The following is a 27,305-nucleotide window of genomic DNA, read 5'->3' on the forward strand; positions in this document are numbered from 1 at the left end:
CTAGCCTTAATCAAGGTAGGAATAACTTCCTCTGGAATGCCCTTTTCTTTTAGAATCCGGCGTTCAACCGCCATGCCGTCAAACGCAGACGCGGTAAGTCTTGGAACATACAAGGTCCCTGCTGAAGCAGATCCCTTCTTAGAGGTAGAGGCCACGGATCCTCCGTGAGCATCTCTTGAAGTTCCGGATACCAAGTTCTCCTTGGCCAGTCCGGAGCCACCAGTATCGTTCTTACTCCTCTTTTCCGTATAATTCTCAGTACCTTTGGTATGAGAGGCAGAGGAGGGAACACATACACTGATTGGTACACCCACGGTGTTACCAGAGCGTCCACAGCTATTGCCTGAGGGTCTCTTGACCTGGCGCAATACCTGTCCAATTTTTTGTTGAGGCGAGACGCCATCATGTCTACCTTTGGTTTTTCCCAACGGTTCACAATCATGTGGAAAACTTCTGGATGAAGTCCCCACTCTCCCGGGTGAAGGTCGTGTCTGCTGAGGAAATCTGCTTCCCAGTTGTCCACTCCCGGGATGAACACTGCTGACAGTGCTATGACATGATTCTCCGCCCAGCGCAGAATCCTTGCCGCTTCTGCCATTGCACTCCTGCTTCTCGTGCCGCCTTGTCGGTTCACGTGGGCGACTGCCGTGATGTTGTCGGACTGGATCAACACCGGCTGACCCTGAAGCAGCGGTTTTGCCAGACTTAGAGCATTGTAGATCGCTCTTAGCTCCAGTATATTTATGTGAAGAGACGTCTCCAGGTTTGACCACACGCCCTGGAAGTTTCTTCCCTTTGTGACTGCTCCCCAACCTCGTAGGCTGGCATCCGTAGTCACCAGGACCCAGTCCTGTATGCCGAATCTGCGGCCCACTAACAGATGGGCAGTCTGCAGCCACCACAGGAGAGACAACCTTGTTCTTGGTGACAGTGCTATCCGCTGATGCATGTGCAGATGCGATCCGGACCATTTGTCCAGCAGATCCCACTGAAATGTCCGTGCATGGAATCTGCCGAATGGAATCGCTTCGTACGAAGCCACCATCTTTCCCAGGACTCTTGTGCATTGATGTACTGACACCGTTCCTGGTTTTAGGAGGTTCCTGACAAGTTCGGATAACTCCCTTGCTTTCTCCTCCGGGAGAAACACCTTTTTCTGAACCGTGTCCAGAATCATTCCCAGGAACAGCAGACGAGTTGTCGGGGTCAATTGAGATTTTGGAAGATTCAGAATCCACCCGTGTTGCTGAAGCACTACCTGGGTTAGTGCTACACCGACTTCCAGCTGTTCTCTGGACTTTGCCCTTATCAGGAGATCGTCCAAGTAAGGGATAATTAATACGCCTTTTCTTCGTAGAAGAACCATCATTTCGGTCATTACCTTGGTAAAGACCCGAGGGGCCGTGGACAAACCAAACGGCATCGTTTGAAACTGATAATGACAGTCTTGTATCACGAACCTGAGATACCCTTGGTGTGAGGGGTAAATTGGGACATGCAGATAAGCATCCTTTATGTCCGGGGACACCATGAAGTCCCCTTCTTCCAGATTCGCTATCACTGCTCTGAGTGACTCCATCTTGAACTTGAATTTCTGTATGTACAGGTTCAAGGATTTCAGATTTAGAATAGGTCTTACCGAACCGTCCGGCTTCGGTACCACAAATAGTGTGGAATAATACCCCTTTCCCTGTTGTAGGAGGGGTACCTTGACTATCACCTGCTGAGAATACAGCTTGTGAATGGCTTCCAAAACAGACGTCCTTTCTGAGGGAGACGTTGGTAAAGCAGACTTTAGGAACCGGCGAGGGGGAAACCTTTCGAACTCCAGCATGTAACCCTGAGATATTATCTGCAGGACCCACGGGTCCACTTGTGAGTGAGCCCATTGATTGCTGAAAATCTTGAGTCGACCCCCCACCGTTCCTGGGTCCGCTTGTAAAGCCCCAGCGTCATGCTGATGGCTTTGTAGAAGCCGGGGCGGGCTTCTGTTCCTGGGCAGGGGCTGCGTGCTGCCCTTTCTTACCCTTTCCTCTGCCTCTCGGCAGATAAGACTGTCCTTTTGGTCGCTTTTTATAGGAGCGAAAGGACTGCGGCTGAAAAGACGGTGTCTTTTTCTGTTGTGAAGGGGTCTGAGGTAAAAAGGTGGATTTGCCGGCAGTTGCCGTGGTCACCAGGTCCGAAAGACCGACCCCAAACAATTCTTCTCCTTTATATGGCAATACTTCCATATGCCTCTTGGAATCCGCATCACCTGACCACTGTCGCGTCCATAAACTTCTTCTAGCAGATATGGACATCGCGTTTACTCTTGATGCTAGAGTACAAACATCCCTCTGAGCATCTCGCATATAAAGAAAAGCATCCTTTAATTGCTCTAGAGTCAATAAAATACTGTCCCTATCCAGGGTCTCAATATTTTCAGTCAAGGGAATCCAACCACACTACCCCAGCACTGCACATCCAGGCTGAGGCTATTGCCGGTCGCAGTATAACACCCGTATGTGTGTATATACTCTTCAGTGTAGTTTCCAGCCTCCTATCTGCTGGATCCTTGAGGGCGGCCGTATCAGGAGACGGCAACGCCACTTGCTTTGATAAACGTGTGAGCGCCTTATCCACCTTAGGGGGTGTTTCCCAGCGCGCCCTAACCTCTGGTGGGAAAGGGTATAATGCCAACAACTTCTTTGAAATTAGCATTTTTCTATCGGGGGTAACCCACGCTTCATCATTCAATTCCTCTGATTCTGGGAAAAATACAGGTAGTTTTTTCACCCCCCACATAATACCCCTTTTTGAGGTACCAGCAGTATCAGAGATCTGTAACGCCTCCTTCATTGCCGTGATCATATAACGTGTGGCCCTATTGGAAAATACGTTTGTTTCTTCACCGTCGACACTAGATTCATCTGTGTCGGTACCCGTGTCGACTGACTGAGGTAAAGGACGTTTTACAGCCCCTGACGGTGTCCGAGACGCCTGAACCGGTACTAACTGGTTTGCCGGGCGTCTTATTTCGTCAACTGACTTTTGCAGTGTGCTGACATTATCACGTAATTCCATAACTAAAGCCATCCATTCCGGTGTCGACTCCCTAGGGGGTGACATTACCATCATCGGCAATTGCTCTGCCTCCACACCAACATCGTCCTCATACATGTCGACACACACGTACCGACACACAGCAGCCACACAGGGAATGCTCTAATCGAAGACAGGACCCCTTAGCCCTTTGGGGAGACAGAGGGAGAGTTTGCCAGCACACACCAAAAGCGCTATAAATGTATAAAAACAACCCTAGAAGGTGTTGTTTACTATATATGCGCTCTTAATATATAAATATCGCCAATTTATGCCCCCCTTCTCTTTGTTACCCTGTTTCTGTAGTGCAGTGCAGGGGAGAGTCCTGGGAGCCTTCCTCACCAGCGGAGCTGAGCAGGAAAATGGCGCTGAGTGCTGAGGAGAATAAGCTCCGCCCCTTTTTCGGCGGGATTTTTCTCCCGGTTTTTAAGAAACTGGCCTGGGTCAAAATACATACATATAGCCTTAATGGGTATATGTGATGTATTTCTTTTGCCACTAAAGGTAATTATATTGCTGCCCAGGGCGCCCCCAGCAGCGCCCTGCACCCTCCGTGACTGAGTCAGTGAGCCGTGTGACAACAATGGCGCACAGCTGCAGTGCTGTGCGCTACCTTCATGAAGACTGTGGAGTCTTCTGCCGCCTGTTTTCCGGACCTCCGTTCTGCCGTCTCTTCAGCGTCTGTAAGGGGGATCGGCGGCGCGGCTCCGGGACGAACCCCAGGCTGACCTGTGTTCCGACTCCCTCTGGAGCTAAGTGTCCAGTAGCCTAAGACTCCAATCCATCCTGCACGCAGGTGAGTTGGAAATCTCTCCCCTAAGTCCCTCGATGCAGTGATCCTGTTGCCAGCAGGAATCACTGAGATTGAAACCTAAAAAAAAACTTTTCTAAACAGCTCTTTAAGAGAGCCACCTAGATTGCACCCTCTCGGACGGGCACAAAAACCTAACTGAGGCTTGGAGGAGGGTCATAGGGGGAGGAGCCAGTACGCACCATGTGACCTAAAAGCTTTTTTAGATGTGCCCTGTCTCCTGCGGAGCCCGCTATTCCCCATGGTCCTGACGGAGTCCCCAGCATCCACTAGGACGTTAGAGAAAACCAGTTTCTAATCAAAGTTGACTAATGGCCATCACTAGACCACAGCTGGGGTTCAAGTGTCAGCCATGTTCACCCGTTGCTGAGAATTATGGTAGAGCTGGATCATATTCCTGCACATCTCTATGGGCTGCAAACGAAAATAAGTTTTATTTCATGCCCAGGAAACAGTCTTAATGCCACAACTCAGTCATCGCCGGTCACGGATTTGCCCTATAAATGGACCCTATGGCTGCTGAACAGTAATCAGGTGCCAAAGGTACCCTAGAAGCACTAGATACAGAATGATCTGACTGCCAACAGGTCACTGTGGGACTTATTATATTTCTCCTACACATGATGGACAAGCCTTGAGCATATAGCAGTCATTAAAGAGTTCACCATTTATTTACCTGAATATATTTTGCCTTCCGACTACAGCTAAAATCCACCATCAGTAAAAAAAAAATACAACTTGTGATAACAAAAACTCCAAATTAGTTCCCCAGAGCTTTCCCATTTATTTCCATGGCCCATATAGTTCAATAGGGTTTGTACATGTAGTCCATATAAATAAAGGGAAAAAGCACTGCACCACTAGTATGAGAATTGAATGCATTTAAAGAACACACATTAAACTCTTGTGATGCAGTCATTAGCCTTGTCACTCCCGGCAAATGGGGGGGGACGTCCCTGTTTCGGGCAACACCAGTCACTCCTGTCCACCCCCACAAACGCCTGTTAATCAGGAAGAGGCGATCACAGTTCCCATTCTGCACATGCACAGCTTCCCAACGATCTGGAAACGGCTAGCAGGAGCGATCCAACCTGAATTAGGCCCACTGTCTGCAAATGTGACAAGCCAACTATGGCAACTATCGATGATAGGAAATCTGATTCTCAGCAATCAATAGTAAAACCAAAACCAGTTTCTAATCAAAGTTGACTAATGGCCATCACTAGACCACAGCTGGGGTTCAAGTGTCAGCCATGTTCACCCGTTGCTGAGAATTATGGTAGAGCTGGATCATATTCCTGCACATCTCTATGGGCTGCAAACGAAAATAAGTTTTATTTCATGCCCAGGAAACAGTCTTAATGCCACAACTCAGTCATGGATTTGCCCTGTAAATGGACCCTATGGCTGCTGAACAGTAATCAGGTGCCAAAGGTACCCTAGAAGCACTAGATACAGAATGATCTGACTGCCAACAGGTCACTGTGGGACTTATTATATTTCTCCTACACATGATGGGCACCAGCTGCAAATGCCGACAGATTAGTCACCCTGCTCAAAACTACAGACAAAACGGCGACCAGAAGGTGTAGGAGGGAGCCAGAGAACATAGCTGGCAGATAGAGCCACGTTACCTGGAAAGCGCAGGCCCTCGGCCTGGTAACCGCGATCCCGCAGTGCCTCCACCAGTCGCCGGGCCTGCGTGCTCTTCCCGGCCCGGTCAGCCCCCTCCAATACAATCAGTGCCCCGCGTAGCGCAGCCATTTCCCAATTAGTCAGTCCAGGGAGAGCGATAACAGGGGGAATCACCAATGGCTGTCAGACTCAGAAATGCCGCGCTCACCGCAGCCAATCACACTCAGGCTCAGTGACCCTCCTCCAATCAGCGCTCCGTGTGAGACTCATCAGCCAATGGCACTTCAAACCCCGCTACCCGATTGGCAAACGTTCTCCACCCTCCCCTAGAATCACCAATCGGAGTCGAGATAGGATCACGTGATTCCAAAGGTAAGCAACGTAGCCGCACAGTGGCGAGCACGGATTGTCCTCCACCACCAGCGATATCAACCTAATGAATATTAATCAAGGACACGCCCACCTCGCCACCCCGGAAGCGCGCTGCTCATGAATAATCCAGAACGCGGTTGAGCGGGAGTGAGATCTGAGGGAGGAAGCGGTCGGGTTTGGCGAACATGGCGACTGCGATGTACCTCGAGCACTATTTGGACAGTGAGTATGGAACCTGGGGTTTCTAGCAGGCTGTGCACGGGCGGGTGTCATTGGTCGGCGTGTAAACGTTAGAATAATAATCCACCCGAGTGTGTAATTAGAACTGCGTCACCACTTTGCGGGCACGCACTCGTCGTGCAGCCTCAATACGTGGTGACGTAATTACGGTAACGTAACATTTTTTGCGTACAAATTAAACTTTATTCAAAATGTATCGTTGCTTCAATAGTCAGTCAAGGTGGAGTATTCCACCAACAGCTGTGCAGACTGTGGTCACGCTGCAAGTGGCACAGTGCAGAGGAGGCACATCTGTCAGTCCCTGCAGTATGGCCACTGCTCCCCTGCACGTTGCTCTTGCTTTATGAAGGCAGTCGCCTGTGCTAGAGCCTCCCTTACCATCACTTATCTAGTACACCATACAGTATGTGACTGCAATCCTGAACTATGAAGTGGGAAATTTAGGAGCAGAGCATTGTGTACCTGGTCCTGGTGGAAGCCAGGGACCATGGTCTGAGCTCTGGTGTTTAGGCGTTATGTGTAGCCAGTCTCTGTGTTTGTGGCTGCCTGTAGCCTTCCCAGCTGCTGCGGAATTCCCCACTTTAGGGCTATAATTGTGCTTGTAGTTGTACTAAAAGTACAGGTTATCTAAATCCATTTTATACAACCCAGTCCTCCCGCCTAAGCATTAATACAGTGTATATAGCTTATGTGCAGACTACCCCAGTTTGTTGAATTTCTGCAGAAAATTTTGAGCTATTACTTTCTTCTATATAAATAACAATGTCCAGTTTCCATTGTACTTCATGTCAGGACCCACTCTATATCGGTGGGATCTCGCTCAAGCATTGACACATATACCCCTTAAATACTTTTTAAACTGTGGTTTGAAATGTAAATCACCTCTGTTGCAATAACAATATGTGAAATCATTAGCAGAAGAACAGCATATATTTATACCTATACTTAGGCTTTTTTATTTTTGCTATGTACTATTGTATTTTAATTTCACTTGACGTTACCCAGGGTTGACCACTGTGCCAGTATTGTTTACATGTGTTAGAACGCTTACCAAGCACAGGTCTCCCAGATGTACATGTGCAGTTTTATAATTTGTTGAGGTGCATGTGTATAGCAACATATGTAATGGCTTATGTGTTTGGGGATGAACAGATTCATAATCCATCTGTGTCTAAGTGTATGTACACTTGAGTACATCTAGCAGTAAATTTAGATTTCTGCTGCAGGGTAATTGTGCTGCCACAGTCTCACTTCGCGGGGAGTTCTTGCTAGGTATATCGCTGTTACGAATTGTACCCGGTTGCCCAATATTGTGCTTACTATTATGTCAGCTACAAGAGGTATCGGAGCTGGGGCTTCTCCCACACTGCATGGTGATGACGCTGCAGACATCTTGGAGGAAAATTTGTCAGCAGAGTTCAGGTTCAGGGGGTTCCTTACCTCACAGTGGGTCCGTAGCACTGGGGGCAACAAATGACCCACCTTGGGCTACGTTTTCCACGCTATTAAACTCGATTGTATCTAAATTGACGCCCCCTGTGGGACCACCTGTGCCATTGCAGCAGTTTATGGTCCCTGCTATTAATCCGCCATGGGCAGATCAAATCTCTACTCAGTTACAGCATTTGAACCGGTCACTGACTAAATCTAAGTGTCACTCTCGCCCGCCTAAGACTAAGTCGTCTTCTAAACGGGCTATTACTTCCTCCTAATCCACTGTTATCCCGGACTCGTCCTCTGAGGAGGATTGTGCATATACTGATCCCACAGACACTGACTCAGATGCTTCTGATGGGGAAGGGAAGTCATTGGTGTATGTCCCTGATCTGATTGGGGCCATTAGGCTCATTCTTCAGGTGTCTGATGAGGCTGTCTCTAAAAAGCCAGATAGGTTCAAACGTAAGAAGGTGGTTAAACAAGTTTTACCTCATTCTGAACACCTGATTGACATACGTCAGGAATCCTGGGAAAATCCGGTGACAAAATTCACACCAAATAAGAGACTGTTGGCTCGCTATCCTCTCTCTGCAGAGATATGTAAGAATTGGAAAACTCCTCTGCCTGTAGATTCTCATGTGGTGCACATGGTAGTTTCCTCTGCTCTGCCAGTAACTACCGTCACCTCTCTGAAGGAACCGACGGATAGACTTGTGGAGGGTTGTTTGAAAGCGATTTACACCCCAACAGGGGCTGTGCATAGGCCAACCATTGCAGCAACATGGGCTGCTGAAGCTGTTGAGGCGTGGGCTCAGGAGCTTGAGGCGGAGCTGCCTTCCAATGCATCTGAGCATGCTTGACAATGTCTCTCTTTTATATTACCACGGCTTCTCTGTACCTTAAGGAGGCGGCCTCAGATGCCGGGGTGCTGGCGGCCAAGGCTGCTACTACGTCTGTCTTGGCCAGACGTATCCTTTGGTTGAGATCGTGGTCGGTGGATATGGATTCTAAGAAAACCCTGGAGGTGCTTCCTTTCAAGGGAGACATTCTCTTTGGAGAAGACCTCAATAAGATTGTGTCTGATCTGGCTACTGCTAAAACAGCTTGCCTACCTAGTACGGCTCCTTCCGCACAGAAGGCTAAAAGTACTTTCCCTCTGCCCTTTCGTCCTCCAGGTAAAGCAAAAGGTCAGGCAAGCTCGTGCTTCCTGACCTGCCAAGCCCAGACCGAAACGAGCCTGGGCTGCCTGTCAGCCTGCTTTCAAAACTGACAAGCATGACGGGGCGGGCCTCCCTCTGGGGGATCCCAGGGCCCTCGGGCTGACTTCTAGGTTTTACCCAGGAGTGGTTGAAGACCACTTCCGATGCCTGAGTAAGGGAAGTCGTCACTCGAGGTTACGCCGTACCCTTCAAGAATCGTCCCCCTCATCGATTTTGCCTGACAGATGTTCCTCTGGACCCGACAAAGGCAAACAATCTGCATTCGGTGGTACATTCCCTTCTGACCACAGGAGTGGTAGTACAGGTGCCTCTGGCTCAGAGAGGCAAGGGGTACTATTCACCGCTGTTTCTAGTCCCGAAACCGAACGGGTTCTCGCGGCCCATTCTCAATCTAAAGTCCTTGAACAAGCATGTGTGGGTCTCCAAGTTTCGTATGGAAACTCTGCACTCTATTGTTCTGGCCTTGGAGCCTGGGGACTATGTCTCCCTGGACATACAGGATGCCTACCTGCATATTCCTATTGCAGTGTCTCATCAGCAGTATCTGAGGTTTGCGGTGGGCAACCTTCATTACCAATTTTCGGGCGTTAACCTTTAGTTTGACAATGGCTCCCCGAGTTTTCGGCAAAGTAATGGCGGTCATGATGGCTACACTCCGCCGTCAAGGGGTCAGGATCCTACCGTACTTGGACGATTTGTTGATCCTGGTAAATTCCCCAGAACTTTTCCTGTGTCCTCTCGATCTGAAGGTCCAGTGCATGAAAGCCCACGGGTGGCTGATCAACTGGAAGAAATCCTCCCTGGTTCCTGCTCGGAGCATGTTACATCTGGGAGTGTTATTGGACACACTCAACCAACGGTTGTTCTTGTCTCAGGAGAAAGTCCTGAAGCTTCAGGACAGGATTCAATGCTTCCTATCTCTTCCGCAAGTGTCGATACATTTGGCAATGCAAGTACTAGGTCTCATGGTGTCGGCTTTCGACATGGTGGAGTATGCTCAATTATGTTCTCGCCCTGTGCAGAAGTTAATTCTGACCAAGTGGGACGCCCTTACCGGATCAGATCTCGCATGATCTCCTTGTCTCCGGAGGTCCGCCTGTCACTGAGCTGGTGGCCTCAGGACCAACGGTTGAGCAGGGGCCGTCCCTTCTGGATATCCAACTTGGTCCTTCTGACGACGGATGCCAGTCTGAGAGGTTAGGGCGTGGTGTTGGAACAACACTCTCTTCATGGTCGGTGAACCAAGGAGGAGTCTCTACTCCCGATAAATATTCTGGAACTGCGGGCAGTGTTCAATGTGTTGACAATGGCCCAGCATCTAATACAGAACAAGCCTGTTCAAGTACAATCGGACAATGCCACCACGGTGGCGTACATCAATCATCAAGGCGGCACTCGAAGCCGCATGGTAATGAGGGAAGTATCACGGATTTTTCAGTGGGCAGAACGCCATCTGCCGGCCATATCCGCAGTGTTCATTCTGGGGGTCCTAAACTGGGAAGCGGACTTTCTCAGTCGTCAGGACATACACGCCAGAGAATGGAGCCTCCATTCAGAGGTGTTTCAACTTCTCGTGGACAAGTGGGGCCTTCCAGATGTGGACCTGATGGCGTCACGACACAATCAAAAGGTTCCGGTCTTCGGAGCAAGGACAAGGGATCCTCAAGCAGCATTCGTGGATGCTCTGTCAATCCCATGGAGCTTTCGACTGCCGTACGTGTTCCCTCCTGTGTCACTCCTGCCCAGAGTAATACGGAAGTTCAAGCAAGAAGGAGCAAACCTACAGACGGCACTGGTTCTCCCGATCTACAGGGCCTCTCGCTAGATCGTCCCCTTCTACTTCCATAACGTCCAGACCTCCTCGTTCAGGGCCCTTGTGTTTACTAGGACTTGGCCCGTCTGGCTTTTGCGGCATGGCTCTTGAAGCTTCCGTCCTGAGGGCCAAGGGTTTTTCTGAGGCGGTCGTTCAAGCTATGTTGAAGGCCCATAAGCCGGCTTCTGCTCGGATTTACCATAGGGTCTACAATGCTTACTTTAGTTGGAGTACGTCTCACAATCATGATGTTTTCAAGTTTAGCACGGCCAAACTGTTGGCCTTCCTACAACAGGGCCTGGACTTAGGCCTGCGTCTGTCCTCCCTCAAGGTTCACATTTCTGCCTTGTCGGTTTGGTTTCAGAGAAAGATAGCTGCCCTTCCGGATGTTCATACATTCACTCGGCGTGTTGCGGATTCAGCCTCCTTATGTACCTCTTGTGGCCCCTTGGGATCTGTCGGTGGTACTGGAGGCCTTGCAAGAGTCTCCATTTGAACCTCTTGCCTTTGCTGACCTTAAGTGGCTTTCCCTTAAGGTGCTATTTTTGCTGGCTCTTGCTTCAGCTAGAATGGTCTCGGACTTGGGTGCCTTATCCTGTAAGTCCACCCCATTTGATTTTTCATCGTGACCTGGCGGTTCTTAGAACGCGACCGGGTTATTTACCCAAGGTGGTGTTTTCATTCCACCTTAACCAGGAGATTGTGGTTCCGGCCTTTAATTCTCCTGAGTTGTCTTCCAAAGAACGGTCTTTGGATGTGGTACATGCTCTCCGTATCTATGTGACGAGAACATCCTCCATTAGGAAATCTGATTCTCTGTTTGTACTGTTCGGTTTTCACAAACGTGGCTGGCCTGCTTCCAAGCAGACTCTGGCCAGATGATCAGAATGGTGATTGCACATGCTTATGTACAGGCTGGTCGTCCAGCTCCTGCTACCATCAAAGCCCATTCTACTCGGTCGGTTGGACCTTCTTGGGCGGCCCACCGTGGTGCGACCCTTGAAAAATTGTGCAAGGCGGCTACGTGGTCCTCAGGGAACACGTTTATAAGGTTCTATGCCTTTGATATTTCCGCCTCCCAGGATGCTTCCTTTGGACGCCGGGTTCTTGTGCCCGCTACAGTGCGTCCCCTCCCATAAGGAACTGCTTTAGGACATCCCCGATGTTAATCCTTGTGGATCCCAGTGTACCCTGCAGCAGGAAATGAGATTTATGGTAAGATCTTACCGTTGTTAAATCTTTCTGCGAGGTACACAGGGCTCCACAAGGCACCCACCCTGATGCACTTAGATTCTTTGGGTTGGTGTGGCATAGCCGCTGACACCCTCTCCTGTGGTGATTGTGTGGTGTAATTGGCTACGAGCGATTGTCTTCTCTAGTACCTGCTACTGCATTGGGCTGGTTAACGAAACTGAGCTCCTGTGCACGGAGGCGGGGTTATAGAGGAGGCAGCGCTGTGCATCTTGGGAACAGTCAAAGATTTGAGCCTATTGGTGCCTCGGATCAAGATCCTACTTTACACCCCGATGTTAATCCTTGTGGAGCCCAGTGTACATCGCAGAAAAAGATTTAACAAGGGTAAGTTCTTACCATAAATCTCGTTATTTTCGACGCCATGCATAACTTTTTCATATTTTATGATCCACGTAAACTATGATTGGGAACGGTAACTTGTACTAGGCACTATGGCCCGAAGCATGGCCAGTGTAGCAGTACACTAATTGGGGCTGTGTGCTAAATGTTAAAAATTGAACCCCAAAAACCTAAAAAAAAACAAAACGTCTACCTTTTTAAGATGTCTACCCTTTTTTTTTTTTTCTTATGTCGACCTTCTGCAAGTTGACCTTTTTTGGGGTTTGACCTAGACACTGTCGACCTTTTTACTTTCAACCTAATGAGCTTTACCAAGAATCCCCCAGAGATATGTCCTTCTGCCGTTATGTACAAACCCACTATTGATTAATAATCATGCTCCGATGGAAGTTTGGATTAGGGACCCTACACACTAAGCGATTACACTGAAAGATATGGACGATCTCGTTCATATCTTTCAGTGTGTAGGCACCAACGATGAACGATGCGCAGCTCCGCGCTTGTTCATCGTTGGTGCCGGCTCGTTTGAATATGCAAGCCGATATGGACAATCTCGTCCATATTTGCATGCAGGACTATGGTGACTGGGAGTGAAGAAACTTCAATCCCCCCCCCCCCCCCCCCCCCCCTCACACCCCCTGCCGCCGGGTCAACCTCGGCGGTACATCGTGCTGTGTGTAGGGCCTATTAGTCTGGTTTTTCATTTCTGTTCTGTAACGCTACATATTTTCTCACTGTCATCCATAGGCTTCTATACTGTCATTAGTACCTGATACATTGCCAGTGCATTGACAATCACTCATGTTTTCAGGTATAGAAAATCTACCATGTGAGCTTCAAAGAAATTTCCAACTCATGAGTGACCTAGATCAAAGGACAGAAGGTAAGTGCTATGAAACGGGGTTGTGCATGTTGTTGTTGTTATTGTTGTTATTTCTCTATTCTCGATAATGATGTGAGATTGATGCTCCCTCACATATTGTCTTGCTTATCAGGAGTTTATGTAGAGGAGACTTGTTAACTGTGTGCGGTATGATGGGGAGTATGTCAGCTAGAGCTGATAATGGAGAGGAAAGAGAGGTACAGCACACTCTGGAGGTTTTACATGGAAAGACAATGGCAACAAAAGGGGTGCTTCAAATAGGCTGTTTAATTGCAGTCTGTAGCAGGTAGTCTTACACAGAGCAATTTTATGTAAAGCCTTTCTGGACAAATATATACATTTATCGTGAAGCAGCTGGACCAGCCCAAAGCAGGTATGTCTTCTGCATGCTGGATGAAGGTCTCCACTGCAGCTTCCATTGACTTAAAGCACAAGATGCGTGGGATTCATTTTATTTGTGGGAACAAAAAGAAGTCACAGGGGGTCTGGATTGTCCGGCGGGTGACCAAGCTCCTGGATGTGTTCATGGGCCAGATAATCCACCACTTTCCTGGAGTGGTACGGTAGCTACATGACCAGTCTTGGCCACAAAAATAGCCATCATCTGTTTGGCCATGCAGCGCTTACTTTGGAACTTCCGTAGCGGCGCACCTCCAGTTGGGGTACACTGGGCTGACTGTTGTTTGGTCCAGGATACATTGCCACTGATTATCTCCTAGAGTTTGAGCAACCGCCATCAAACTTGGCCAGCATGTTGCAGCACCAAGTAACCCAAGCCTCCTGCTCTCGAGTCCGCTGATGGGGTACCCAGCATGCAGGAACCTTGCTCAGGGCAAGCTTTTTGTGGATTATGAAGCTTCATGTCTTCCAGGAACCTTCTCCCCTGCCAAAATTCTGCAAACCACTCAAACAGTGGTTCAGGATGGTGCTTTGTTCCCAAAAGTAGCTTGCAGGCTATCAAAACTCTCCGGTTGCTGCAAACCACTTGAAGTCATAGAAGATCATGTCTCTCCAGTGGCCTCTGTTGAGCTCCATAATGAGTGCATAAAGGAAGGGAATATGCTGTCTTTTTTGGTGTGCAGTGCTGCTTACATACGGTTCTGTGCCCTGACGTTTCGCAAGATCTTTAGCTAGAGATTACGGTTAATGATTTTTTTTTTTTTTATTAAAGCTTTGTTTAATAAATCCCCTTTTTTTTTTTTTTTTTTTTTTTTTTTTTTTTGGAACAGATAAAAAGAAGGAGATTGACACATTGGCTAGTGAGTACATTGCTAAGGTTCGAGACTTCACCACTGATCAGCGGGTACAGCATTTACTGCGCATCCAAAATGCCTACACCAAGTGCAAGGAGTACAGTGATGACAAAGTGCAGCTAGCCATGCAGACCTATGAGATGGTAAGTAGAGGAAATGCAGCTGATCTACTATACTTGAGAAGAAGAAAACTGAAATTATTTCTCCATAATTTTTTCACTGAAATATTTGTAAATGAATAAACCTTGTGGCCTTGTGCTTTTAGTAATAACTTCTAATATCCTTATTTTACAGTATAGGCACATTATTATATGCAGTATATAACATGGAATATATATATATTTTGTTTTTAATATTTTGCGTAACCTCGTATATTGGAAAAGTACTGCATAACTAATTCTTACTACAGTGGTGCACTACACATGAGGATGTATCTGCTAGTTGGTGAATAAGCAGTAGTTGCAGCATTTTGTTTGTTGGAACTCAGGATGGTGTATTTGGGGATGTGTAACTGAAGCATGCTTGTTGTTCCCCCTTACAGGTGGATAAACACATCAGAAGGCTGGATGCAGATCTGGCACGATTCGAGGCAGACCTGAAAGAAAAAATAGAAGGTACAGAGTTTGACAGTCCATCTGCACGAGGGACAAAAAGTAAGTTTCAAATGAATACAGTATCCGGAGTCTTGTGTTCACAAAGCAGCGCCAAGATAAGAGCCAAAGCTTAGTTGTTGTATCATGTCCATTTTCTATGTGTTACTACAGAGAATCGGGCTCAGAAAGATAAACGGGGATCTCGTGGCCGCAGAGTTTCAGAAGAGGACACTGTGAAGAAAAAGAAACTGAAAGGAGGGTAAGTGATTGTAGACTCTTTTAAGGGAGAGACGTATCAAACCTTCTAAAGAGGTCCGATTCTAGCTATCCTTTATCTAGTACATGCTATTACAAAAAAACTAGAGTCTGGTTGCTATGGGCAAGACCTCCACTTGTTTTATTTAGAAGGTTTTTATACATCTCCCTCAAAGATAGACTTGTAGATAGTAGTCATAGAGGTACCAGAAGTGAGTGGGTTCTAGGAGTACTAGGAAGAACAACGATGGATAGGGACAGTAGAGGAGCATGGTGCTGTGATTGGTGTATGTTTTTGGACGTTGAGTTGTAGTGCATACAAAGAGGGGTCAATCCAATTAGCTGCTATGATATCGCGGGAGCAGCCACACTTTATGGCAGCCCAAACTTGCTCAAAAGTGCATGCTGCCCTATAGGGTAGTGAGCAATTTTGAGCAAATTCAGGGTGCGAGATCAGGCGCTGTTGCCGGCATTTAAACGCCGGGGCAATGGCACTTCGCAAACTTGGATTGACCCGTGTCTGCCACTTTGCTTTATTAGACCCAATTAAAACTCTGCTCTGATTTGACTTCTTGTCTCTTACGTCATAGAGGATACTGGGGTCCACTTAGTACCATGGGGTATAGACGGGTCCACTAGGAGCCTTGGGCACTTTAAGAAATCAATAGTGTGTGCTGGCTCCTCCCTCTATGCCCCTCCTACCAGACTCTGTTTAGAAAATGTGCTCTGAGGAGCCGGTCACGCTTGGGGAAGCGTTTTCTACATTTATTTTCTGTTTGTTATTTTCAGACAGGGCTGTCTGCTTCGTGGGACTTAGGGGGGGATGACGGCCCAACCTCCTATAGGGTTAATGGTCCCGTTCCATGCTGACAGGACACTGAGCTCCTGAGGGAACCATTTGCAAGCCCCACCACGGCGAGCGTACATTCTCGCAGCACGCTGCCACCCCTAACAGAGCCAGAAGTTAGAGTGGTGAGTTCTATGCCGGCGTCCCAGTTTGCGGATCGCCGGCTATTATGGTGGCACAAGGGTAGGAGCGCAGGCTGCGTCTCTAGGCTCGGATCAGCATTGCAGCACCGCTATGAGGGGCGAGCTGAGCTGTTTTTAAACGACTACCCACACTGGCAGAGCACTTATGTGGGCTATGACCCACTGTTAAGCACCAAAATCACCTCGGTCAGTATATAAAAAAATAACGGGAAGGCCGTGCGCCATTGAGGGGGCGGGACTTCACTATGAGCGTATTCAGCAGCTCACCAGCGCCATTTTCCTTCTGCAACTTACACAGACAGACTGGCTGGGAAGCGCAACTCCTCTACGAGGACTCCAGATTACCTCGGCAGTACCAGGGGGTCATAGCAAGGGGGGGGAGCAGTATTAAAATACTAAGCCCTATTAAGGGTACTTAGTTTGCGTCCCAGCTAAGCTCGGCATTAGCTATAAGGGCGCGGTGTGGCTGACTCCATCATACTCTGTGTCTCCCTAGAGGGCCCTGTGTGGGTTAACTGTGCTTTTACCCTTTCTCCTGTTCGGGTGTGTTCTTTCACATTTTACAATGTCAAAGGAGTGTGTCTCATGTACGGTAGAGTGTTTTTCTTCCCAAGGGGGATCACTACAGTGTACTCGGGATAGTACACATTCTCAGGCTAGTGGGTCCAAACCAGTATGGTTGGATTCATTAAAAGGGATGATCTCAAATATTTCACACAAATTGTCCCAAAATGAGAAAGAGATGCATTACTTAAGATAGTCTGTCGAGGACCTGATGAATAGAGATTGTGTCCATACCAGCGTCTCAGACCCCTACCATTTGTCCACAAAAGCGTACACTGGCCCAAATCCTGCAGGCTGACACTGATGATGTATCAGACGCAGAGGAGGGTGAGGTGGACTCTGGAGGGGGGGATGCAGCTCTGTCACAAGGAATACAGGCCCTGATAAAAGCTATTAGAGACGTCCTGACAAAGTGACAGAGGAATATGAGGAATCCTATTTTAATGTGAAAAAGAAATCCTCTGCTACTTTCCCTGCATCTAAGGAATTAAATTCCCTATTTGAAGAAACTTGGTTTAATCCTGACAAGAAGTTTCAGATCCCTAAAAGGTTACTGGCTTTCTTCCCTTTTCCTCAGGGTGATAGAAAAAAATAAATGGGAAAACCCACTGATTGTTTATGCATCGGTATCTCTGTTGTCACGTAAAATAATCTTGCCTGCCCTGGGGGCAGCCTCCTTTTAAAGGACACTTCTGACCGCAAGATTGAGGCCACTCTCAAATCTCTGTACACGGCTGTGGGGGTGGCCCAAAGACCCACTATAGCTTGTGCATGGATCACTAGGTCCGTTGCAAAATGGTCAGGTAACCCAATTGAGGGGTTAGATTCCTTACCCAGAGGGGGGATAGTTTTACTCCTACAGCATATACAGGACTATGCAGATTTTATGGTAGAGGCCATAAAAGAGATAGGCACGCGCCATGGCAGTGTCAGCACGCAGGGGCCTATGGCTACGACAGTGGATTGCGGATTCCAGAAAAGGTGTGGAAAGCCTACCATTCACAGGTGAGGCCCTGTTTGGAGATGACCTGGATACGTGGATATCCAAGGCTACGGCGGGTATGTCTACATACCTTCCTTCAGCAGCCCCCCAGCTAGGAAGACCTACTCTGCAGTCCTTTCGGACAGCAAAATGTAAAAAAAACCCCAAAGGTCAATTGAGGTAAACCCAGAAAACAAATTTAAAGGAATAAACAGAACAGGGCACCTGTCCCTAACTGTTATTCTTCCGGCGCTGATATCAATTAGTGATTAATTAATAGTGCATCAAAAGCAGCTGAGTAAGACAACTAGCTAGGTTGCCAACTATATAGAAAACAGAGAAAAAGTGTATACTCCGCGCTATATGTACACTGTATCAAGTTAAACTATAGTGTGCAGTCTGTCATATAGAATAATTGACTGACTCAGCGGCTTTCAGCTGGAGCACTGACATCGATCCCTGTGCTGTGCTGTAGACGTCCGGGACTCCGTTCACCCGCACTGAGTGACTGCTGCTGGCCTCCGCAGTGAGCTCTAACACCCGTGACGAGGAAGTGAGTTCTTTGGAGTCCTATATACAGGTTATCAAGAATCTCCATTTGCCCGGAGCACAGCCGTGGTAATTACACGGTAGTTTCTAAACCAGCTTTAATCAGCTCAACTAAGTATATACCCGTATATGTGCACAGATATCCAAATGGACCCTGTTCATTTAAATTCTCAGGAACCAGCACATGGGTAACTATACACCAATTTATATAAAAGCTCATCATTACAAGGCTGTGATTATTCCTTGCGGGACATTTTATTAAACACTGGGACGCCAGTGTATTTCAATTTTATATGGCATTATAACAAAGAAATCCTACCATATTGTATGCTATATTAATTATCATTAATACTTATTAATTATTTGTTGCTAAGTATATGCTGCTTGTTTGTTTGAAATGTGTCATTTTTAATGATTATTGGATAAAGAATTTATTTACGTATCTTTTTAGTTCTACTGAGTCAATTATTCTATATGACAGACTGCACACTATAGTTTAACTTGATACAGTGTACATATAGCGCGGAGTATACACTTTTTCTCTAAACCCAGAAAACAAGCAACTGCAGGTTCGCAGGAACAGAACTCTGGTTCTGTTTCCTCAAAGCCTTCATCATGACTGTGGACCGCACTGCCTGGAGCCCGTTTAAGAGATCTCGGTCACATATGGGTGATATCATGCCAGGATCCCTGGGTCAAAGAGCTCATCGCCCAGGGGTACAAACTGGAGTTTCAGGAACTCCCACCTCACACATTCTTCAAATCAGGCTTACTAGCTTTTCAGGAGGCAAGTATAATCTTACAGGATGCAATTCAAAAACTGGTACAGACTAGGGTCATTGTTCCAGTTCCACCTCCGCTACAGAACAAAGGTTATTATTCCAACCTGTTTGTGGTACCGAAACAGGATGGTTCGGTAAGATCCATTTTAAACCTCAAGTCACTGAACCCGTATTTACGTGTGTTCAAATTCAAGATGGAGTCTCTGAGAGCGGTGATCTCAGGTCTGGAGGAAGGGGAATTCTTGGTGTCTCTGGATATCAAGGATGCGTACCTTCATATCCCAATCTGGCCGCCTCATCAGGCTTATCTAAGGTTTGCATTACAGGACTGTCGCTACCAGTTCCAGGCTCTGCCATTTGGCCTCTCCACAGCACCGAGGGTGTTCACCAAGGTAATGCAGAGATGATGTTTCTCCTCCGCAAACAGGGAGTGAACATAATCCCGTACCTGGACAATCTGCTAATAAAAGTACCATCCTGAGCTGCTCTCCCAACTCGACTACTCCAGGATCACGGGTGGATTCTGAACCTACCAAAATCTCACCTGGAACGAACATGAAGGCTTCCGTTCTTGGGGATGCTACTGGATACGGAGGCACAGAAGTTATTCCTGCCATTGGAAAAGGCATTGGTAATCCAGTCGATGGTGCGGGATGTTCTAAAACCAACCCGAATATCGGTGCATCTATGCATTCACCTTCTGGGAAAGATGGTAGCCGCTTACGAGGCACTGCAGTATGGAAGGTTTCACGCAAGGTCATTCCAGCTGGATCTGTTGGACAAATGGTCCGGATCGCATCTCCACATGCACCAGAGGATACGTCTGTCGCCAAGAGTCAGGATTTCTCTTCTGTGGTGGCTTCAGACTTCTCACCTGACAGAGGGCCGAAGGTTCGGTATTCAAAATTGGATTCTGCTAACCACAGACTCAAGCCTCAGAGGTTGGGGAGCAGTCACCCAGGGGGAGTCCCTTCCAAGGAAAATGGTCAAGTCAGGAAACCATTCTTCCAATCGACATTCTGGAACTAAGGGCCATATACAACGCCCTTTTACAGGCATCACGTCTTCAAGATCAGGCTATCCAGGTTCAGTCGCACAATGTGACTGCGGTAACGTACATAAACCGACTGGGCGGATGAAGAGCAGAGCTGCAATTTCAGAGTTAACAAGGATTCTCCTCTGGACAGAGACATGCTGTGGCGTTGTCCACAATCTTCATTCCGGGTGTAGACAACTGGGAAGCAGACTTCCTCAGCAGACACAACCTCCACTCAGGAGAGTGGGGCCTTCACCCGGAAGTGTTCGGGTGCTTGACACGTTGGTGGGGAATTCCACAGATCGACATGATGGCCTCTCGTCTCAACAAGAAGCTCGGGTTCCAGGTCGAGAGACCCACAGGCAGTGGCGGTGGACGCTCTGGTGACTCCATGGGGTAATTTTACTAAGGTGGGAGATTTTTAGAACTGGTGATGTTGCCCATAGCAACCAATCAGATTATGTCTATTATCTGCTAGAAGCAGCTAAATAAATGGTAAGTAGAATCTGATTGGTTGCCATGGGCAACATCACCAGTTCTAAAAATCTCCCACCTTAGTAAATTTACCCCCATGGGTCTATCAGATGGTGTATGTGTTTCCACCACTTCCATTGATCCCAAGAATTCTCAAAAGAATAAAAAGGGAAAAGGTTCAAGCAATTCTCATTGCTCCGGATTGGCCAAGAAGGGCTTGGTACGCTGATCTACTGGAAATGCTCTTGGAGGATCCGTGGCCTCTACCTCTTTGAGAGGATCTTCTGCAACAGGGGCCGTTCGTCTATCAAGACTTACCGCGGCTACGTTTGACGGCATGGAGGTTGAGTGTCAACTCTAGCCCGGAAAGGCATTCCGGACAGGGTAATTCCTACCTTGATCCAAGCCAGAAAAGGGGTAACATCTAAACATTACCACCGTATTTGGAGAAAATACATCTCTTGGTGTGAAAACAAAAATTTCCTGCGGTGGAGTTTCAACTGGGACTTTTTCTGCAGTCGGGTGTGGATGTGGGCCTACGCCTGGGCTCCATAAAAGTCCAGATTTCGGCCTTATCCATTTTCTTCTAGAAACCGTTGGCTTCCCTCCCTGAGGTTGACGTTCTTGAAAAGGTGTTCTGCACATACAACTGCCCTTTGTGCCTCCCACGGCACCTTGGGATCTCAACGTGGTGTTGCAGTTTCTACAATCTAAATGGTTTGAGCCTTTACTGGAGGTTGACGTAAAGTTTCTTACGTGGAAGACCGTCACACTGTTGGCCTTGGCTTCTGCAAGACGTGTCAGAATTGGGGGCGTTGTCTCATAAGAGCCCCTATTTGATTTTTCATGAAGATAAAGCTGAACTCAGAACTCGTCAGCTATCTCTTCCAAAGGTGGAGTCTGCGTTTCATATCAACCAACCTATTGTGGTCCCGGTGGTTACAGCGCGTCACAGAAAATCGGACTCACTGTTTGTGCTCTGATCCCAATAAAATTGGGTGTCCTGCTTCAAAGCAGTCTATTGTTCGCTGGATCAGGCTTACTATCCAGCATGCTTACTTTACGGCAGGCTTGCCGGTTCCTCAATCTATACAGGCCCACTCTACTAGGACGGTGGGTTCTTCCTGGGTGGCTGCCTGGGGTGTCTCTGCTTTACAGCTCTGCTGACAGCTACTTGGTCAGGTTCGAACACGTTTGCTAAGTTCTACAAGTTTGATACTTTGACCTCTTGAGGACCTTCAGTTTGGTCCATCACTTCTGCAGGAAACTCTGCACTCTCCCACCCGTTTTGGGAGCTTTGGTACGTCCCTATGGTACTAAATGGACCCCAGTATCCTCTAGGACGTAAGAGAAATTGGATTTTAATTATACCTACCGGTAAATCCTTTTCTTGTAGTCCGTAGAGGACACTGGGCGCCTGGCCGGTGCTTTGTGTGTTCCTGCACCGTTACTTGGTTAAGTATTGTTGTTGGTTCAGCTGTTGCGGTCTCTTGTGATGTTTGGTTAGCATGGCTTTCCTCCCTTCTTCTTTTTTTTTTTTTTTTTTTTGTGTGTGTGTTGGTTCGAATCTCACCACTGTCTTTAAATTCTCTCAAGGTGTGTCCGTCTCCTCGGGCACAGTTTCTAGACTGAGTCTGGTAAGAGGGGCATAGAGGGAGGAGCCAGTGCACACTATTGATTTCTTAAAGTGCCCAAGGCTCCTAGTGAACCTGTTTATATCCCGTGGTACTAAATGGACCCCAGTATCCACTACGGACTACGAGAAAAATAGGATTTTAATACCTACCGGTAAATCCTTTTCTCTTAGTCCGTAGAGGATGCTAGGGACGCTTCAAGAACCATGGGGTATAGACAGGATCCGCAGGAGACATGGGCACTTTAAGACTTTCAAAGGGGTGTGAACTGGCTCCTCCCTCTATGCCCCTCCTCCAGACTCCAGTTATAGGAACTGTGCCCAGGGAGACTGACATTTCGAGGAAAAGGATTTATTTAATTTAAACTAAGGTGAGATACATACCAGCTCACACCACAAACATGCCGTACACCATGGCATTCTACACAACGCATGCAACTGCATGAATAACGTCAGCAACAGTCTGACTTAACGCAATGCAACATGTGTGTAACCATAACTAATAACTGCAGATACAGTACGCACTGGGATGGGCGCCCAGCATCCTCTACGGACTAAGAGAAAAGGATTTACCGGTAGGTATTAAAATCCTATTTTCTCATACGTCCTATAGGATGCTGGGGACGCTTCAAGAACCATGGGGTTTATACCAAAGCTCTAGAACGGGCGGGAGAGTGCGGATGACTCTGCAGCACCGATTGACCAAACAAGAGGTCCTCATCAGCCAGGGTATCAAACTTGTTAAACTTCGCAAAGGTGTTTTGATCCCGACCAAGTAGCTGCTCGGCAAAGCTGTAATGCCGAGACCCCTCGGGCAGCCGCCCAGGATGCGCCCACCTTTCTGGTAGAATGGGTTTTCACCGATTTCGGTAACTGCAATCACGCCGTAGAATGAGCCTGCTGAATCGTATTACAGATCCAGGGTGCAATAGTTTGCTTGGAAGCAGGAGCCCCAATCTTGTTGGGAGCCCACAGGACAAACCGAGCCTCCGTTTTCCTAATCTGAGCTCTGACCACATCGAGAGACTTCGATTCCGCCAAGGCTTCAGTAGCCACTGGCACCACAATAGGCTGGTTCACGTGAAACGATGAAACCACTTTTGGCAGAAATTGCTGACGAGTTTTCAACTCCGCTCTATCTGCATGGAAGATTAAATAGGGGCTTTTGTGAGACAAAGCCACTAATTCAGACACCCGCCTTGCGGATGCCAAGGCCAACAGCATGACCACTTTCCAAGTGAGGAATTTCAATTCAACCTTACATAAAGGTTCAAACCAATGAGATTGCAGGAACTGCAACACCACATTAAGATCCCATGGTGCCACTGGGGGCACAAAGGGAGGTTGAATGTGCAGCACGCCTTTCACGAAAGTCTGAGCTTCTGGAAGGGAGACCAATTCTTTTTGAAAGAAAATTGATAAGGCAGAAATTTGTACTTTAATGGAGCCTAACTTTAGGCCCGCATCCACACCTGCCTGCAGAAAATGTAGAAAACGCCCCAGCTGAAATTCCTCCGTAGGAGCCTTCTTGGATTCACACCAAGACGCGTATTTTCTCCAAATACGGTGGTAATGTTTTGCCGTTACTAATTTTCTAGCCTGAAACAGTGTGGGAATACCCTTTCGAGCTAGGATTTGGCGTTCAACTGCCATGCCGTCAAACACAGCCGCGGTAAGTCTTGATACACGCACGGCCCCTGCTGTAACAGGTCCTCTCGTAGAGGAAGAGGCCAGGGATCTCCTATGAGTAATTCCTGAAGATCCGGATACCAGGCCCTCCTTGGCCAGTCTGGAACAATGAGAATCGCATGAACCCTTGTTCTTATGAACTTCATCACTTTTGGGATGAGTGGAAGTGGAGGGAACACATAGACCAACTGAAACACCCACGGTGTCACTAGGGCGTCCACCGCTATTGCTTGAGGGTCCCTCGACCTGGAACAAAATCTCTGAAGTTTCTTGTTGAGGCGAGACGCCATCGTGTCTATTTGAGGAGTTCCCCAACGACTTGTCACTTCTGCAAAGACCTCCTTGATGAAGACCCCACTCTCCTGGATGGAGATCGTGTCTGCTGAGGAAGTCTGCTTCCCAGTTGTCCACGCCTGGAATGAAGACCGCTGACAGAGCGTTTGCATGTCTTTCCGCCCAGCGGAGAACTTTTGTGGCCTCTACCATTGCCGCTCTGGCGGTTTATGTACGCCACTGCTGTTATGTTGTCCGACTGAATCAAGACAGGCAGACCGCGAAGAAGATGTTCCGCTTGCAGAAGGCCGTTGTAAATGGCCCTTAATTCCAGAATGTTTATGTGCAGACAAGCTTCCTGACTTGACCATTTTCCCTGGAAAATTTTCCCCCTGTGTGACTGCTTCCCAGCCTCGGAGACTTGCATCCGTGGTCACCAGGATCCAGTCCTGAATCCCGAACCTGCGACCCTCTAAGACAGTGATTTTCAACCTTTTTCAACTCTCGGCACACTCATAAGATTTTTAAATTGCCAAGGCACACTATCAGTGCGCCACGGGAAAAAAAACCACATTGGTCCCCACAGTAATTAAACAGACGGGATGCCGCTGTCGGTATGCTGACAGCCAACATCCCGTTTGTCAGTAAAACATATATATTTCTTTAACGTCCTAGAGGGTGCTGGGGACTCCGTAAGGACCATGGGGAATAGACGGGCTCCGCAGGAGATGGGGCACTTTAAGAAAGCTTTGGACTCTGGGTGTGCACTGGCTCCTCCCTCTATGCCCCTCCTCCAGACCTCAGTTTTACACTGTGCCCAGAGCAAGATGGGTGCACTGCAGAGCGCTCTCCAGAGTTCTCTGCCTAGATGCATTTTTGTTTGGATTTTTTCTTTCTACATTTTACTGTTTCACAGGGAGCACTGCTGGCAACAGGCTCCCTGCATCGTGGGACTGAGGGGAGAGGAGCAGACCTTCTTGTCAAAGATAGGCTCTGCTTCCTCGGCTACTGGACACCATTAGCTCCAAAGGGGGTGAACGCAGGTTCTTACTGGGCGTCCACCCCGCCGTTCTCCTCACAGAGCTAGAAGTACAGAAGACAGAAGTCAGGCGGCAGAAGCCTTCAGCTTCACTGAGGTAACGCACAGCACTGCAGCTGTGCGTCATTGCTCCCACACACCTCACATACTCCAGTCACTGTAAGGGTGGAGGAGGGGGGGGGGGGGGGGCGCGCGGGCGCGCCCTGGGCAGCAATATAAACCTCTGCATGGCATAAAGAATACATACATGTACAGGTGGGCTCTGTACATGTATATAAAAGAGCCCCCGCCATATTTCACTAAGTTTGAGCGGGACAGAAGCCCGCCGCCGAGGGGGCGGGGCTTCTCCCTCAGCACTCACCAGCGCCATTTTCTCTCCACAGAGCTGCTGAGCAGAAGCTCCCCCGGACTCTCCCCTGCTTACACACGGTGAAAGGGTGCTTAAAAGAGAGGAAGGGGGGCACATAATTGGGGGTTTACATATTATACAGCGCTGCTGGGGAAAAACAATTTGTGTTGGTCTCCAGGGTTATTGCGCTGGGGTGTGTGCTGGCTTACTCTCTCTCTGTCTCTCCAAAGGGCCTTGACAGGAATACTGTCTTCAGGAAAGGGGTTCCCTGTGTGTATGTGAAGTGTGTCGGTACGCGTGTGTCGACATGTTTGACGAGGAAGGCTCGCTTAATGTGGAGGGGGAGTGCTTGAATGTCAGGTCGCCGTCGGCAACGCCGACACCAGAATGGGTGGATATGCTGAATGTCTTGAATGCAAATGTCAATCTATTGCATAAAAGATTAGACAAAGCAGAAGCTAGGGATCAGTCAGGTAGCCAGTCCATGCCTGTCCCTGGGGCGCCAGGTCCTTCGGGGTCTCAGAAGCGCACCATATCCCAGATCGATAACACAGATACCGACACAGATACTGACTCTAGTGTCGACTATGAAAATGCAAAATTACAGCCAAAGGTGGCTAAGGGTATACGGTACATGATTATAGCCATTAAAGACGTTTTGCATATTACTGAGGAACCCCCTGTCCCTGACACGAGGGTACACATTATAAAGGGAAAAAGCCTGAAGTCACTTTCCCATCCTCATTTGAATTAAGTGACTTGTGCGAAAAGGCTTGGGAATCTCCGGATAGGAGACCACAAGTTCCCAAAAGGATTCTCATGGCGTATCCTTTTCCACAAACTGATAGGATACGCTGGGAATCTTCGCCAAAAGTTGACAAGGCGCTGACACGTTTGTCCAAAAAGGTGGCACTGCCTTCTCGGGATACGGCTTCCCTCAAGGAACCTGCTGATCGCAGGCAGGAAATTACCTTAAAGCACATTTACAATCATTCCGGTACTATTGCTCGACCGGCTATGGCGTCGGCCTGGGTTTGTAGTGCGGTTGTAGCATGGGCAGATTCCTTATCTTCGGATATTGACACCTTAGATAGGGACGCCATTCAAATGACCATAGAGCATATCAGAGATGCTGCCTTGTATATGAGGGATGCTCAGAGAGACATTTGTTTATTAAGCTCCAGAATAAATGCTATGTCTATTTCTGCTAGGCAGTTCTTGTGGACCCGACAGTGGACGGGAGATGCCGATTCAAAGCGGCATTTGGAGTCCTTGCCTTACAAGGGGGTGGAGTTGTTTGGAGACGGCCTCTCGGATCTTGTCGCTACGGCTGGTAAGTCAAATTTCTTACCTTATGTCCCCCCGCAACATACAAAAAAGGCACCTCATTATCAAATGCAGTCCTTTTGTTCCAATAAAAACAAGAAGGTACGTGGATCATCCTTTGTTGCCAGAGGGAAAGGCAGGGGAAAAAAAAGCTGCACACAGCTAGTTCCCAAGAGCAGAAGTCCTCCCCCGCGCCGGCAAAGTCCACCGCATGACGCTGGGGCTTTCCGGGGGGAGGCAGATCTGGTGGGGGCTCGTCTTCGATTTTTCAGCCACGTCTGGGTTCACTCGCAGGTGGATCCCTGGGCATTAGAGATGGTTTCCCAGGGATACAGGCTGGAATTCGAAGACTTGCCTCCTCGACGATTTTTCAAATCGGCTCTGCCGGCTTCCCCGTCAGAGAGGGAGCTAGTGTTGGCAGCAATCCAATAAT

At 48.1% G+C, this 27,305-nt stretch overlaps 2 protein-coding genes across 2 annotated transcripts in view; one reads left to right on the forward strand and one right to left on the reverse strand.

Annotated features, from left to right (window-relative positions):
- DTYMK (deoxythymidylate kinase) overlaps positions 1–5,901 on the reverse strand; it is a 30,164-nt gene extending 24,263 nt beyond the window's left edge. The window contains exon 1 of the mRNA XM_063915841.1: positions 5,527–5,901. Coding sequence (XP_063771911.1) covers positions 5,527–5,656 — 130 coding nt within the window. The 5' untranslated portion in view covers positions 5,657–5,901. The remainder of the gene's footprint in view (positions 1–5,526) is intronic.
- An 87-nt stretch (positions 5,902–5,988) lies between these two features.
- ING5 (inhibitor of growth family member 5) overlaps positions 5,989–27,305 on the forward strand; it is a 42,871-nt gene continuing 21,554 nt past the window's right edge. Inside the window, exons 1-5 of the mRNA XM_063915840.1 lie at positions 5,989–6,121; positions 13,014–13,085; positions 14,315–14,481; positions 14,880–14,991; positions 15,103–15,190. Coding sequence (XP_063771910.1) covers positions 6,085–6,121; positions 13,014–13,085; positions 14,315–14,481; positions 14,880–14,991; positions 15,103–15,190 — 476 coding nt within the window. The 5' untranslated portion in view covers positions 5,989–6,084. The remainder of the gene's footprint in view (positions 6,122–13,013; positions 13,086–14,314; positions 14,482–14,879; positions 14,992–15,102; positions 15,191–27,305) is intronic.

The sequence above is a fragment of the Pseudophryne corroboree genome, chromosome 4 (genome assembly GCF_028390025.1).
Source record: "Pseudophryne corroboree isolate aPseCor3 chromosome 4, aPseCor3.hap2, whole genome shotgun sequence".
NCBI classification, from domain to species: Eukaryota; Metazoa; Chordata; class Amphibia; order Anura; family Myobatrachidae; genus Pseudophryne; species Pseudophryne corroboree.